Source organism: Oncorhynchus masou, unplaced genomic scaffold, assembly GCF_036934945.1.
Source record: "Oncorhynchus masou masou isolate Uvic2021 unplaced genomic scaffold, UVic_Omas_1.1 unplaced_scaffold_1160, whole genome shotgun sequence".
NCBI lineage: Eukaryota > Metazoa > Chordata > Actinopteri > Salmoniformes > Salmonidae > Oncorhynchus > Oncorhynchus masou.
The window spans coordinates 99,663-116,619 of NW_027001357.1; the positions used below are offsets into that span (position 1 = coordinate 99,663).

Below are 16,957 nucleotides of genomic sequence, written 5' to 3' on the forward strand. Positions count from 1 at the left end.
TCACTGTTGACTTGACACACCAGGATCCACTTCTGATGTACTTTTATACTGGTCCGAAATCAGATCATCAAACAGTAAGTACTGAATGTGTCCCAAATGGCACCCTATTCCTCTGGGCCCTGGTCACTATAAAGGGAATATGGTGTAATTTGGGACACAGCCTAAGACAGGTAGTAAAACCTGGAGCAGCCTTGAGCCCAGCCAGGGTGATAAGTTACTGCCGGAGACCTTACAGTAGCACTGAACAGATTCACGTCCCAATGGCCTTGTGTGTGTGTGTGTCAGAGTGACAGAGTTTGTGTTTGTGCGTGTGTATATGTTTGTCCCTGACTTTCACTTTCCCCTCCCTTTCCTCCAGCCGTTCCCTCTTCCTTTCCTCCAGCCGTTCCCCCTTCCTTTCCTCCAGCCGTTCCCCCTCCTTTTCCTCCAGCCGTTCCCCCTCCCTTTCCTCCAGCCGTTCCCCCTTCCTTTCCTCCAGCCGTTCCCTCTTCCTTTCCTCCAGCCGGTCCCCCTCCCTTTCCTCCAGCCGTTCCCTCTCCCTTTCCTCCAGTCGTTCCCCCTCCCTTTCCTCCAGCCGTTCCCTCTTCCTTTCCTCCAGCCGGTCCCTCTCCCTTTCCTCCAGCCGTTCCCTCTTCCTTTCCTCCAGCCGTTCCCCCTCCCTTTCCTCCAGCCGTTCCCCCTCCCTTTCCTCCAGCCGTTCCCTCTTCCTTTCCTCCAGCCGTTCCCTCTTCCTTTCCTCCAGCCGTTCCCCCTCCCTTTCCTCCAGCCGTTCCCCCTTCCTTTCCTCCAGCTGTTCCCCCTTCCTTTTCTCCAGCTGTTCCCCCTTCCTTTCCTCCAGCCGTTCCCCCTCCCTTTCCTCCAGCCGTTCCCCCTCCCTTTCCTCCAGCCGTTCCCCCTCCCTTTCCTCCAGCCGTTCCCCCTCCCTTTCCTCCAGCCGTTCCCCCTTCCTTTCCTCCAGCTGTTCCCCCTTCCTTTCCTCCAGCCGTTCCCCCTCCTTTTCCTCCAGCCGTTCCCTCTTCCTTTCCTCCAGCCGTTCCCCCTCCTTTCCTCCCGCCGTTCCCCCTCCCTTTCCTCCAGCCGTTCCCCCTTCCTTTCCTCCAGCCGTTCCCTCTTCCTTTCCTCCAGCCGTTCCCCCTCCTTTCCTCCCGCCGTTCCCCCTCCTTTTCCTCCAGCCGTTCCCTCTTCCTTTCCTCCAGCCGTTCCCCCTCCTTTCCTCCAGCCGTTCCCCCTTCCTTTCCTCCAGCCGTTCCCCCTCCCTTTCCTCCAGCTGTTCCCCCTTCCTTTCCTCCAGCCGTTCCCCCTCCCTTTCCTCCAGCCGTTCCCCCTCCCTTTCCTCCAGCCGTTCCCCCTCCCTTTCCTCCAGCCGTTCCCCCTCCCTTTCCTCCAGCCGTTCCCCCTTCCTTTCCTCCAGCTGTTCCCCCTTCCTTTCCTCCAGCCGTTCCCCCTCCTTTTCCTCCAGCCGTTCCCTCTTCCTTTCCTCCAGCCGTTCCCCCTCCTTTCCTCCCGCCGTTCCCCCTCCCTTTCCTCCAGCCGTTCCCCCTCCTTTTCCTCCAGCCGTTCCCTCTTCCTTTCCTCCAGCCGTTCCCCCTCCCTTTCCTCCAGCCGTTCCCCCTCCCTTTCCTCCAGCCGTTCCCCCTTCCTTTCCTCCAGCTGTTCCCCCTTCCTTTCCTCCAGCCGTTCCCCCTCCTTTTCCTCCAGCCGTTCCCTCTTCCTTTCCTCCAGCCGTTCCCCCTCCTTTCCTCCAGCCGTTCCCCCTCCTTTCCTCCAGCCGTTCCCTCTTCCTTTCCTCCAGCCGTTCCCCCTCCTTTCCTCCAGCCGTTCCCCCTCCTTTCCTCCAGCCGTTCCCCCTCCCTTTCCTCCAGCCGTTCCCCCTCCCTTTCCTCCAGCCGTTCCCCCTTCCTTTCCTCCAGCCGTTCCCCCCCTTTCCTCCAGCCGTTCCCCCTCCCTTTCCTCCAGCCGTTCCCTCTTCCTTTCCTCCAGCCGTTCCCCCTCCTTTCCTCCAGCCGTTCCCCCTCCCTTTCCTCCAGCTGTTCCCCCTCCCTTTCCTCCAGCCGTTCCCCCTTCCTTTCCTCCAGCCGTTCCCCCTCCCTTTCCTCCAGCCGTTCCCCCTCCCTTTCCTCCAGCCGTTCCCCCTTCCTTTCCTCCAGCCGTTCACTCTTCCTTTCCTCCAGCCGTTCCCCCTTCCTTTCCTCCAGCCATTCCCTCTTCCTTTCCTCCAGCCGTTCCCCTCCCTTTCCTCCAGCCATTCCCCCTTCCTTTCCTCCAGCCGTTCCCCCTTCCTTTCCTCCAGCCGTTCCCTCTTCCTTTCCTCCAGCCATTCCCTCTTCCTTTCCTCCAGCCGTTCCCCTCCCTTTCCTCCAGCCATTCCCCCTTCCTTTCCTCCAGCCGTTCCCCCTCCCTTTCCTCCAGCCGTTCCCTCCCACAGTAATGTCTGTTACTGGTGTAATGGTGAACACAATGCAAAGACACACACAACCACAAACACAATCATATACTATCTGGTCCAGGCCCCAGTGCTTTCCAATCAGCAAAGACAGTCTCCCATACAGGAAAGGATTGATGGGCTGTGTGTGTAATGAATAGGGACTTGGCTTGGGCCAGCGGAGTGGATTAGCACTGCATTAGAGAGGTGTCAGGAAGATAAACAACCCGTGTGGTTATGCCCGGTGCTTCATTTGTAAATCGGGAAATGCCGGAACAAAAAGTGAGCATTAGAGTGGGGTGAGTTGGGGGCTCTGAGGTACCGGAACGAATGAAAACATTTTTTAAAGGTGCCAGATCCTGTTTTGGCAGGATGTGGCCCAAATTAAGCACTGCTTACACCTGGACAGAGCCAAGGGGTACAATGGGTAAACCCCTATCTATCTATCTATCTATCTATCTATCTATCTATCTATCTATCTATCTATCTATCTATCTATCTATCTATCTATCTATCTATCTATCTCTCTCTCTCTCTCTCTCTCTCTCTCTCTCTCTCTCTCTCTCTCTCTCTCTCTCTCTCTCTCTCTCTCTCTCTCTCTCTCTCTCTCTCTCTCTCTCTCTCTCTCTCTCTCTCTCTCTCTCTCTCTCTCTCTCTCTCTCTCTCTCTCTCTCTCTCTCTCTCTCTCTCTCTCTCTCTCTCTCTCTCTCTCTCTCTCTCTCTCTCTCTCTCTCTCTCTCTCTCTCTCTCTCTCTCTCTCTCTCTCTCTCTCTCTCTCTCTCTCTCTCTCTGGTAGTTCTATTCTCTCTCTCTCTCTCTCTCTCTCTCTCTCTCTCTCTCTCTCTCTCTCTCTCTCTCTCTCTCTCTCTCTCAGCCTAGCCAACCTCCTCAGTGAAAGTTGCGCCCCTGATGATATTCTATGGTCAGTTACCTCTCTACAGAGATTTGTTTCTCTGAGAAAGCCTGCTGCTTGGTTCCCTGGGACACGGACCCCTCAGTGATTGGACACGGCAATTTGTTTTCCTTTCTCACACACTGCTGTGTCAGCAAACCCAATGTCAGGGAATGGGGAAAAGGACCAAGACTCGGTCTGGGCTCTGCTGAGGCAGTCTGTCACTCCCACCACAACACCACAACACCAGGCTACACTCGCAGAAGACCTTTCTAACCACAAGGGTCTTTCCTAGATCAATAAAGGTTAAATGAAAAGACAAAACCCCAGCTGAAAAATGTATGTGTGACTGATTGCGTTAGAACCTGGGTGGGTCTCATGTGCCACAAGGGAGACTGTGCTAGCTTGCTGAGCTAAGGCCTAGGCAATGTTACTCTCACAGCTCTCCATAACAACATAAAACTACAGGAGAGAGGTACAGGACTCTGAGATACAATATACTCAGAGACATACAAGTAACTGCCAAAATAAAGGGAATACTTGAGTATATGAGGGATACAAAGTGTATTGAAAGCAGGTGCTTCAACCCAGGTGTGGTTCCTGAGTTAATTAAGCATTGAGTTAATTACCCCCCCCCCCCCCCCCATAGGATGACAATGCCCCCATCCACAGCGCGCGAGTGCTCACTGAATGGTGAACATGAAAACGATGTAAACCATATGCCATGGCTGTCTTAGCCACCAGATCTCATCCCAAATGAACACTTACGGGAGATTCTGGAGCAGGCGTCTGAGACAGCGTTTCCGCCATCAACAAATCACCAAATGATGTAGTTTCTCATGGAGGAATGGTGTCACATCCCTCCAATAGAGTTCCAGACAATTGTAGAATCGATGCCAAGGCACATTGAAGCTGTTCTGGCTCGTTGTGGCCCAACACCCTGTTAAGACTCTTTATGTTGGTGCTTCCTTTATTTTGGCAGTTACCTGTACATGCATTGCATTGGGAAAGTATTCAGACCTCTTGACATTTTCCACATTTTGTTACATTACAGCCTTATTCTAAAATAGATACAATTATTTTTTGCAATGCAATAATTAACCATGTCTATGTGTAGATCAGAATAAAGTCTGTAACACAACAACATGTAGAATGATTCAAGGGGTATGAATACTTACTGAAGGCACTGTAGGTACAGTATGGGAGAGCTGCCATCCCTTATATACCATTCTCCTACTGACAGCTATCCACCCACCTCACCCATGAAATAGCCCAAGCTAAGTACCAGAACACTGTCATACTTCAAAGGGATGATTGGACTCTCCCCAGCCTCTCCCCCTCGTATCCTCTCCCCTTCTCTCTTCATTTTCACATGAAGGAAAGCCCATCCAAGATCCTCCGCATTACTGCAGACATCAAAACACTGCAATACCCATCAACAGTCAGAGAGAGAGTAAGAGAGGTATAGAGAGAGAGAGAGAGAGAGAATTAGAGGGAGAGAGAGAGAAAGAGAGAGAGAGATATAGACAGGAGTCATGGGGGAGAGATGGGGGAGAGAAAGATGGGGAGAGAGTGTGAGGAAGGGAGAGAGAGAGAGAGAGAGGAGACATGGGGGAGAGAGAGGAAGAGAAAGATGGGGAGGGGGAGAGTGAGAGAGAGAGAGAGAGAGAGAGGGAGAGAGAGAAAGAGAGATAGAAAGAAAAATGGGAGGATTACTCAGAGCTTTCATCACAGATGGGGGTAGTAAGGGATAATGACAGGAGAGAGAGAGAGAAACATTCCGATTAGGTGTTTTCCTTCCAGATCTTCCCTCCAGTTATTCACACAAACAGTACACACATACACACATTCATTCATTTATCCAGATTGGTCACAGTGAGATCAAACATATTTTGCAAGAGAGACCTGAACTTGTATTTATAAAGTCTCAGAATACATATAAGAGGGCTGATCTAGGATCAGTTTGACCTTTGAGATCATGATGAATATGATTATATGGCCAGGGGGACGTGATGCTGAATCAGTCTTTCTACTCTGAATACGTGGACTGCCTGGGAGTAGGGAGGGAGTTTTAAATGTAGACTACAGGTTCATCAAGACAGAGGTCTGTGTGGGACATCATGGTTGGTACCGTGACTTTTTGTCTGGGCTGCTTCATGAGTTTGAGCCACTCCTGACAGATTGCATACTGCAATACAACTATTATACAGTAATAGACCGCGCCGCACACTTCTCTGTCGGGTTTTTTTCTTTAAGCAATGGCTTTTTTCTGGCCACTCTTAGTTGAATTAATGGTGCTCAGTGTGATGTTCAAAGTTTCTGATATTTTTTATAACCCAACCCTGATCTGTACTTCTCCACAACTTTGTCCCTGACCTGTTTGGAGAGCTCCTTGGTCTTCATAGTGCTGCTTGCTTGGCGGTGCCCCCTGCTTAGTGGTGTTGCAGACTCTGGGGCCTTTCAGAACAGATGGACTTTATTTAACTAATTATGTGACTTCAGAAGGTAATTGGTTGCACCAGATCTTATTTAGGGGCTTCATAGCATTTTCATATAATTTTTTAAAACACTTTAAAACATTTTTTTTACCATTTCACTTCACCAATTTGGACTATTTTGTGTATGTCCATTACAGGAAGTCCAAATAAACATCTATTTATTTCAAATACAGGTTGTAATGCAACAAAATAGGAAAACTTCCAAGGGGGGTGAATACTTTTGCAAGGCACTGTATCCAGCAACTTACTTATAGCTACTCTTCAGAATACCTTTGGTGCTGCAAGGTACATTGTTAATTTGACAAACTTTCTCCCAGGGTGACGCCGAGGTCCAAGTTCATTAACAATGATCTAACAATGCCCCTTAATGAGCTTATCCCCCAGCCCTGACGGAGCAGTGACATTCGCTTGAAAGCAAATGCTTTTTTCTGCACTGCAGTACAGGTTATCTTCTGAATGCCCACAACTTGATTGAGTTGACCTGGCTTAACAGAATAGTCTCAAAGCAGTATTTAAAATACTTAAAATAGTATTTGAACCCAGGTCAGTTCCCCATGTCCTCAACTCTTCTGAACCCAGGTCAGTTCTCCATGCCCTCAACTCTTCTGAACCCAGGTCAGTTCTCCATGCCCTCAACTCTTCTGAACCCAGGTCAGTTCCCCTTGCCCTCAACTCTTCTGAACCCAGGTCAGTTCCCCATGCCCTCAACTCTTCTGAACCCAGGTCAGTTCTCCACGCCCTCAACTCTTCTGAACCCAGGTCAGTTCCCCACGCCCTCAACTCTTCTGAACCCATTCAGTTCCCCATGCCCTCAACTCTTCTGAACCCAGGTCAGTTCCCCACGCCCTCAACTCTTCTGAACCCATTCAGTTCTCCATGCCCTCAACTCTTCTGAACCCAGGTCAGTTCTCCATGCCCTCAACTCTTCTGAACCTATTCAGTTCCCCATGCCCTCAACTCTTCTGAACCCAGGTCAGTTCTCCATGCCCTCAACTCTTCTGAACCCATTCAGTTCTCCATGCCCTCAACTCTTCTGAACCCATTCAGTTCCCCATGCCCTCAACTCTTCTGAACCTATTCAGTTCCCCATGCCCTCAACTCTTCTGAACCCAGATCAGTTCCCCATGCCCTCAACTCTTCTGAACCCAGATCAGTTCCCCACACCCTCAACTCTTCTGAACCTATTCAGTTCCCCATGCCCTCAACTCTTCTGAACCCAGGTCAGTTCTCCATGCCCTCAACTCTTCTGAACCCAGGTCAGCTCCCCATGCCCTCAACTCTTCTGAACCCAGGTCAGTTCCCCTTGCCCTCAACTCTTCTGAACCCAGGTCAGTTCCCCATGCCCTCAACTCTTCTGAACCCAGGTCAGTTCCCCATGCCCTCAACTCTTCTGAACCCAGGTCCGCTCCCCATGCCCTCAACTCTTCTGAACCCAGGTCAGTTCCCCATGCCCTCAACTCTTCTGAACCCAGGTCAGTTCCCCATGCCCTCAACTCTTCTGAACCCAGGTCAGTTCTCCATGCCCTCAACTCTTCTGAACCCATTCAGTTCCCCATGCCCTCAACTCTTCTGAACCCAGGTCAGTTCCCCACGCCCTCAACTCTTCTGAACCCAGGTCAGTTCCCCATGCCCTCAACTCTTCTGAACCCAGGTCAGTTCCCCATACCCTCAACTCTTCTGAACCTATTCAGTTCCCCACACCCTCAACTCTTCTGAACCCATTCAGTTCCCCATGCCCTCAACTCTTCTGAACCCATTCAGTTCCCCATGCCCTCAACTCTTCTGAACCTATTCAGTTCCCCACACCCTCAACTCTTCTGAACCTATTCAGTTCCCCATGCCCTCAACTCTTCTGAACCCATTCAGTTCCCCACACCCTCAACTCTTCTGAACCTATTCAGTTCCCCATGCCCTCAACTCTTCTGAACCTATTCAGTTCCCCATGCCCTCAACTCTTCTGAACCCATTCAGTTCCCCATGCCCTCAACTCTTCTGAACCCAGGTCAGTTCCCCACGCCCTCAACTCTTCTGAACCCATTCAGTTCCCCACACCCTCAACTCTTCTGAACCCATTCAGTTCCCCACACCCTCAACTCTTCTGAACCCAGGTCAGTTCTCCATGCCCTCAACTCTTCTGAACCCAGGTCAGTTCCCCACGCCCTCAACTCTTCTGAACCCAGGTCAGTTCCCCTTGCCCTCAACTCTTCTGAACCCAGGTCAGTTCTCCATGCCCTCAACTCTTCTGAACCCAGGTCAGTTCCCCACGCCCTCAACTCTTCTGAACCCAGGTCAGTTCCCCACGCCCTCAACTCTTCTGAACCCAGGTCAGTTCCCCTTGCCCTCAACTCTTCTGAACCCAGGTCAGTTCCCCACGCCCTCAACTCTTCTGAACCCAGGTCAGTTCCCCATGCCCTCAACTCTTCTGAACCCAGGTCAGTTCCCCTTGCCCTCAACTCTTCTGAACCCAGGTCAGTTCTCCATGCCCTCAACTCTTCTGAACCCAGGTCAGTTCCCCATGCCCTCAACTCTTCTGAACCCAGGTCAGTTCCCCATGCCCTCAACTCTTCTGAACCCATTCAGTTCCCCATGCCCTCAACTCTTCTGAACCCAGGTCAGTTCCCCACGCCCTCAACTCTTCTGAACCCAGGTCAGTTCCCCTTGCCCTCAACTCTTCTGAACCCAGGTCAGTTCTCCATGCCCTCAACTCTTCTGAACCCATTCAGTTCCCCACGCCCTCAACTCTTCTGAACCCAGGTCAGTTCCCCATGCCCTCAACTCTTCTGAACCCAGGTCAGTTCCCCATGTCATCAACTCTTCTGAACCCATTCAGTTCCCCACGCCCTCAACTCTTCTGAACCCAGGTCAGTTCCCCATGCCCTCAACTCTTCTGAACCCAGGTCAGTTCCCCATGCCCTCAACTCTTCTGAACCCATTCAGTTCCCCATGCCCTCAACTCTTCTGAACCCAGGTCAGTTCCCCATGCCCTCAACTCTTCTGAACCCATTCAGTTCCCCATGCCCTCAACTCTTCTGAACCCAGGTCAGTTCCCCATGTCATCAACTCTTCTGAACCCATTCAGTTCCCCATGCCCTCAACTCTTCTGAACCCAGGTCAGTTCCCCTTGCCCTCAACTCTTAATACTTAATATTCTTCATTCCTTCGGGGACCGCAGGGCTCCAGCACAGAGAGGGTTTAGGCTGCTTCCCAAAAGGCACCCTATTCCCTATGTAGTACTACTTCTGACCAGGGCTCATAGGGCTAAAAAAAATAGTGCACTATAAAGGAAATAGGGTGCCCTTTGTGATGCAAACTAGCCTCTAACCCAATGTGTTTTTAATAAAAGGGAAGTGTTAGAGTCTGGGAGGCAGGGAGCCATTAGCCTCTGGTTCATCCAGGTTAAAGCCCACTAGAACAGGAAATCCAGGACACAGTTAATTACTGACTGCTATAATTTAATTAGGTAGGACCTAGCTAGTCCAACTGAGACTGAGTCTGTGGTCTTAATTAGGTAGGACCTAGCTAGTCCAACTGAGACTGAGTCTGTGGTCTTAATTAGGATACATTTTTATCTAGCCCTGAAATGAACTCTTATCTACTCATAACTGGAGGAATCTCCAGTCAGAATGTCATCTCTTCGTAGGTTCTCTGGACATCTCCTGACAGACTTTGTGCATCACACACACACACACACACACACACACACACACACACACACACACACACACACACACACACACACACACACACACACACACACACACACACACACACACACCGTAACTCACCCTGACCCCCATGAAGCGGTCTCTCAGTACGATCCAAGAGAGCAGGAATACGAAGGCCTTGTTGCAGCAGAACAGAGCTGACACGTCTGTAGTGTTGATCTTCCTCAGGGCCTGTGTTAGAGACAGGATCACATCACAGCTTAAAATTACTTCGCCCAATTGCTAGATTTTTGGTGGTGTAGTTGGCTACGAGTGTTTTTGAAGCAGAGGATCAATAGTTTGAGTCCAGTAAGGGGACAGGGATGGTGAAGGAAGCTATACCACTAAGCTAGCACTAGAAGGAAGCTATACCGCTTAGCTAGCACTAGAAGGAAGCTATACCGCTAAGCTAGCACTAGAAGCAAACTATACCGCTTAGCTAGCACTAGAAGGAAGCTATACCGCTAAGCTAGCACTAGAAGGAAGCTATACCGCTTAGCTAGCACTAGAAGGAAGCTATAGCGCTAAGCTAGCTCTAGAAGGAAGCTATACCGCTTGGCTAGCACTAGAAGGAAGCTATACCGCTAAGCTAGCACTAGAAGGAAGCTATACCGCTTAGCTAGCACTAGAAGCTATACCGCTAAGCTAGCACTAGAAGGAAGCTATACCGCTAAGCTAGCACTAGAAGGAAGCTATACCGCTAAGCTAGCACTAGAGGTCGACCGATTAATCAAAATGGCCGGTTATTTAGGGCCGATTTCAAGTTTTCATAACAATCGGTAATTTGCATTTTTGGACTCCTATTATAGCCGATTACATTGCACTCCACGAGGAGACTGTGTGGCAGGCTGACTACCTGTTACGGGAGTGCAGCAAGGAGCCAAGGTAAGTTGCTAGCTAGCATTAAACTTATCTTATAAAAAACAATAAATATTAACATAGTCACTAGATAACTACATACTGTATGGTTGATGATATTACTAGTTTATCTAGCTTGTCCTGCGTTGCATATAATCAATGAGGTGCCTGTTAATGTATCATCGAATCACAGCCTACTTCACCAAATGAGTGATGATTTAAAAAGCGCATTCGCGAAAAAAGCACTGTCGTTGCACCAATGTGTACCTAACCATAAACATCAATGCCTTTCTTAAAATCACAAGTATACACAATTTAAACCTGCATATTTAGTTAATATTGCCTGCTAACATGAATTTCTTTTAACGAGGGAAACTGTGTCACTTGTCTTGCGTTCAGTGCAAGCAGTCAGGGTATATGCAGCAGTTTGGGCCGCCTGGCTCGTTGCGAACTGAACTGAAGACCATTTCTTCCTAACAAAGACCGTAATTAATTTGCCAGAATTTTACATAATTATGACATAACATTGAAGGTTGTACAATGTAACAGCAATATTTAGACTTAGGGTTGAAATAGGTATGAAATAGGTATGAAATACAAATGGTATAGAGAGAAATAGTCCTATATTTCCTAAAATAACTACAACCTAAAACTTCTTTACGGGGAATATTGAAGACTCATGTTAAAAGGAACCACCAGCTTTCATACTGTATGTTCTCATGTTCTGAGCAAGGAACTTAAACGTTAGCTTTCTTACATGGCACATTTGCACTTTTACTTTCTTCTCCAACACTTTGTTTTTGCATTATTTAAAATTGAACATGTTTCTGTTACGGCTTTCTATGTGCGAAGGAAAGTCGGACCAAAATGCGGCGTGTAGATTACGATCCATGTTTAATAAACAAACGTGAACACGAATCAATACAAAAACAACAAACACAATAAACATAACGAAAACCGAAACAGCCTATACTGGTGTAAATTAACACAGAACAGGGACATCAGGACAATCACCCACGAAACACTCGAAGAATATGGCTGCCTAAATATGGTTCCCAATCAGAGACAATGATAAACACCTGCCTCTGATTGAGAACCACTTCAGACAGCCATAGACTTATCTAGAACACCCCACTAAGCTACAATCCCAATACAAAACACACCACATACAAAAACCCATGCCACACCCTGGCCTGACCAAATAAATGAAGACAAACACAAAATACTTCGACCAGGGCGTGACAGTTTCAATATTTATTTGAGACTAAATTGATTTTATTTATGTATTATATTAAGTTAAAAAGTGTTCATTCAGTATTGTTGTAATTGTCTTCATTACAAATATATATATAAAAATAGCCCGATTAATCGGTATCGGCATTTTTTGGTCCTCCAATAATCGGTATCGTTACCGGCGTTGAAAAATCAGAATCGGTCGACCTCTAGCTAGCACAGTGACACTTGTTACACCTGCAGGCACTATACAATACTGTCACAGTCCCTAACCTGACACACACACACACACACACACACACACACACACACACACACACACACACACACACACACACACACACACACACACACACACACACACACACACACACACACACACACACACAAACACACACGCACACACACAGAGAGAGAGAAACACACAGACGGAGAGACACACACTCTTCATTCATGTCTCTTCCATCATTGTCTGTCTGGGACATGTCAGGACTAACAGCACAGTACCTGTAGGTACAGGTAGTTGGTGAGGATCCACAGCAATCCAAACGGAGCCACCTTAGTGAAGAACACCTTGGCTGTCAGCCCGTCATCCCCAAAGAACCGACAACACTCCCTAGAGAGGAACACACACAGATGAACACCCACAGGCATGCATGTACACACACACACAAAACAGACACACATGCACAGTACACAGGTACATGTACAGTTAAAGTCGGTTGTTTTACATACACTTAGGTTGGAGTCATTAAAACTCATTTTTCAACCACTCCACAAATTTATTGTTAGCAAACTATAATTTTGGCATGTCGGTTAGGACATCTACTTTGTGCATGACACAAGTAATTTTTCCAACAATTGTTTACAGACAGATTATTTAACTTATAATTCATTGTATCACAATTCCAGTGGGTCAGAGGTTTATAGTTGACTGTGCCTTTAAACAGCTTGGAAAATTCCAGAAAATTACGTGATGGCTTTAGAAGCTTCTGATAATCTAATTGACATCATTTGAGTCAATTGGAGGTGCACCTGTGGATGTATTTCAAGGCCTACCTTCAAACTCATTGCCTCTTTACTTGACATCATAGGGAATCAGCCAAGACCTCAGAAGAAAAATAGTAGACCTCCACAAGTCTGATTTATCCTTGGGAGCAATTTCGAAACGCCTGAAGATACCACATTCATCTGTACAAACAATAGTACGCAAGTATAAACACCATGTGACCACGCAGCCGCCATACCGCTCAGGAAGGAGACACGTTCTGTCTCCTAGAGATGAACATATTTTGCGAAAAGTGCAAATCAATCCCAGAACAACAGCAAAGGACCTTGTGAAGATCCTGGTGGAAATGGGTACAAAAGTATCTATATCCACAGTAAAACGAGTCCTATGTCGACATAACCTGAACGGCCGCTCCGCAAGGAAGAAGCCACTGCTCCAAAACCACCATAAAAAAGCCAGACTATGGTTTGCAACTGCACATGGGGACAAAGATCGTACTTTTAGGAGAAATGTCCTCTGGTCTCATGAAACAAAAATAGAACTATTTGGCCATAATGACCATCATTATGTTTGGAGGAAAAAGGGGAATGCTTGCAAGCCGAAGAACACCATCCCAACCGTGAAGCACGGGGGTGGCAGCATCATGTTGTTGGGGTGCTTTGCTGCAGGAGGGACTGGTGCACTTCACAAAATAGATGGCATCACGTGGAAGGAAACTTATGTGGATATATTGAAGCAACATCTCAAGACATCAGTCAGGAAGTTAAAGCTTGGTCACAAATGGGTCTTCCAAATGGACAATGACCCCAAGCATACTTCCAAAGCTGTGGAAAAATGGCTTAAGGCCAACAAAGTCAAGGTATTGGAGTGGCCATCACAAAGCCCTGACCTCAATCCTATAGAAAATTTGTGGGCAGAACTGAAAAAGCATGTGCGAGCAAGGAGGCCTACAAACCTGACTCAGTTACACTAGCTCTGTCAGGAGGAATGGGTCAAATTCACCCAACTTATAGTGGGAAGCTTGTGGAAGGCTACCCGAAACGTTTGACCCAAGTTAAACAATTTAAAGGCAATGCTACCAAATACTAATTGAGTGTATGTAAACTTTTGACCCACTGGCAATGTGATGAAAGAAATAAAAGCTGAAATAAATAATTCTCTCTACTATTATTCTGACATTTCACATTCTTAAAATAAAGTGGTGATCCTAACTGACCTAAGACAGGGAATTTTTACTAGGATTAAATGTCAGGAATTGTGAAAAATGAGTTTAAATATATTTGGCTCAGGTGTATGTAAACTTCCGACTTCAACTGTATATGTACAGACACAGACAAACAAACAAACACAAGCTCACACAACATAAACACATGTAAACAAGCGCAATCACATTTTAGTATACAACATTAGTGTTAGTATTCATAGTCTATGCTAGTGATGTGGGGGAAATCGGTACAGTTAAATATCACAATATTATTTTGGACAATATTATATTTAAGCAATATGGGGGTGTGTTATATGGCCAATATACCACTGCTAAGGGCTGTTCTTAGTGCTGGATACAGTCCTTAGTCATGGTCTATTGACCATATACCACAAACCCCCGAAGTGACTTATTGCTATTATAAACTGGTTACCAACATAATTAGAGCAGTAAAAACAAATGTTTTGTCATACCCGTGGTATACGGCTGTCAGCCAATCAGCATTCAGGGTTCAAACCACCCAGTTTAAAATTATATTTTGACTCCAAGTATCGATATGTAAAATAAGACATATATATATATATATATATATATATATATATATACATACAGTAGCAGTCAAAAGTTTGGACACTTTTCTTTATTTTTACTATTTTGTAAATTGTAGAACAATAGTGAAGACATCAGCACTATGAAATAACACATATGGAATCATGTAGTAAACAAAAAAGTATTAAACAAATCAAAATACATTTTAGATTTTAGATTCTTCAAAGTAGCCACCCTTTGCCTAGATGACAGCTTTGCACACTCTTGGCATTCTAGCATGCTAGCAGATACCCATAGACTTACAGTCACTGTGCTAACCAAAAAAGTCACTCTGCAAGATCAAAAAGTAGATTAAGGACCTAGTTGCCAAAATCCCAAAGTATACCTTAAAGGTAAACATAAAGACGGGTATGTGAACTGGTAAGGAGTTACTGGAACTCCTGGTCCATTCCCATCCCGGCCCGGGCCCATCCAGGCTGCCAGATCTCCATTCCCATCCCGGCCCAGTCCCATCCAGGCTGCCAGATCTCCATTCCCATCCTGGCCCATCCAGGCTGCCAGTTCTCCATTCCCATCCCGGCCCGGGCCCATCCAGGCTGCCAGATCTCCATTCCCATCCCGGCCCAGTCACATCCAGGCTGCCAGATCTCCATTCCCATCCTGGCCCATCCAGGCTGCCAGTTCTCCATTCCCATCCAGGCTGCCAGATCTCCATTCCCATCTCGGCCCAGTCCCATCCAGGCTGCCAGATCTCCATTCCCATCCTGGCCCATCCAGGCTGCCAGTTCTCCATTCCCATCCCGGCCCATCCAGGCTGCCAGATCTCCATTCCCATCCCGGCCTACCCAGGCTGCCAGATCTCCATTCCCATCCCGGCCCAGGCCAATCCAGGCTGCCAGCTCTCCATTCCCATCCCGGCCCAGGCCAATCCAGGCTGCCAGCTCTCCATTCCAGTCCTGGTCCCATCCAGGCTGCCAGCTCTCCATTCCCGTCCTGGTCCCATCCAGGCTGCCAGCTCTCCATTCCCGTCCTGGTCCCATCCAGGCTGCCAGCTCTCCATTCCCGTCCTGGTCCCATCCAGGCTGCCAGATCTCCATTCCCGTCCTGGTCCCATCCAGGCTGCCAGCTCTCCATTCCCGTCCTGGTCCCATCCAGGCTGCCAGCTCTCCATTCCCGTCCTGGTCCCATCCAGGCTGCCAGCTCTCCATTCCCGTCCTGGTCCCATCCAGGCTGCCAGCTCTCCATTCCCGTCCTGGTCCCATCCAGGCTGCCAGCTCTCCATTCCCGTCCTGGTCCCATCCAGGCTGCCAGCTCTCCATTCCCGTCCTGGTCCCATCCAGGCTGCCAGCTCTCCATTCCCGTCCTGGTCCCATCCAGGCTGCCAGCTCTCCATTCCCGTCCTGGTCCCATCCAGGCTGCCAGCTCTCCATTCCCGTCCTGGTCCCATCCAGGCTGCCAGCGCTCCATTCCCGTCCTGGTCCCATCCAGGCTGCCAGCTCTCCATTCCCGTCCTTGTCCCATCCAGGCTGCCAGCTCTCCATTCCCGTCCTGGTCCCATCCAGGCTGCCAGCTCTCCATTCCCGCCCTGGTCCCATCCAGGCTGCCAACCAGACAATTATATTGCACCTAGACAATCTTACTGACACATCAATTACTGAACTGAACAATGCCAAGTGAGGCAGCTACTGTAGCTTGAGCCTCCAGGTTTAGGCTATCTGCCAGAGTGGCCTGGCCAGCTGTTCGGACACCAGGAGGTGGAAAACTGCAGTTCAAAGCCTCTCAGAACTTTGAAGTTTGACTGTTTGACTACTCAAGGGTAATTATATTTCTTCTAGTAGTTAGTTATGTACTGTTAGTCCTGGTCAGTTAGGTAGTTAGGTACTGTTGGTCCTGGTCAGTTAGGTCAGTTAGGTAGGTACTGTTGGTCCTGGTCAGGTAGGTAGTTATGTACTGTTAGTCCTGGTCAGTTAGGTCAGTTAGGTAGGTACTGTTGGTCCTGGTCAGGTAGGTAGTTAGGTAGGTACTGTTGGTCCTGGTCAGGTAGGTAGTTATGTACTGTTAGTCCTGGTCAGTTAGGTAGTTATGTACTGTTAGTCCTGGTCAGTTAGGTAGTTATGTACTGTTAGTCCTGGTCAGTTAGGTAGTTATGTACTTTTAGTCCTGGTCAGTTAGGTAGTTATGTACTGTTAGTCCTGGTCAGTTAGGTAGTTAGGTACTGTTGGTCCTGGTCAGTTAGGTCAGTTAGGTAGGTACTGTTAGTCCTGGTCAGTTAGGTAGTTATGTACTGTTAGTCCTGGTCAGTTAGGTAGTTATGTACTGTTAGTCCTGGTCAGTTAGGTAGTTAGGTACTGTTAGTCCTGGTCAGTTAGGTAGTTATGTACTGTTAGTCCTGGTCAGTTAGGTAGGTAGGTACTGTTAGTCCTGGTCAGTTAGGTAGTTATGTACTGTTAGTCCTGGTCAGTTAGGTAGTTATGTACTGTTAGTCCTGGTCAGTTAGGTAGTTATGTACTGTTAGTCCTGGTCAGTTAGGTAGGTAGGTACTGTTAGTCCTGGTCAGTTAGGTAGTTATGTACTGTTAGTCCTGGTCA

The 16,957-nt window shown here is 48.0% G+C and overlaps 1 protein-coding gene across 1 annotated transcript in view; it reads right to left on the reverse strand.

Annotated features, from left to right (window-relative positions):
• LOC135529405 (solute carrier family 35 member F3-like) overlaps positions 1-16,957 on the reverse strand; it is an 85,807-nt gene that overhangs the window by 6,267 nt on the left and 62,583 nt on the right. Inside the window, exons 4-5 of the mRNA XM_064958170.1 lie at positions 12,115-12,223; positions 9,598-9,708 (exon numbers count right to left, since the gene is read on the reverse strand). Of these exons, the coding sequence (XP_064814242.1) occupies positions 9,598-9,708; positions 12,115-12,223 (220 nt within the window). The remainder of the gene's footprint in view (positions 1-9,597; positions 9,709-12,114; positions 12,224-16,957) is intronic.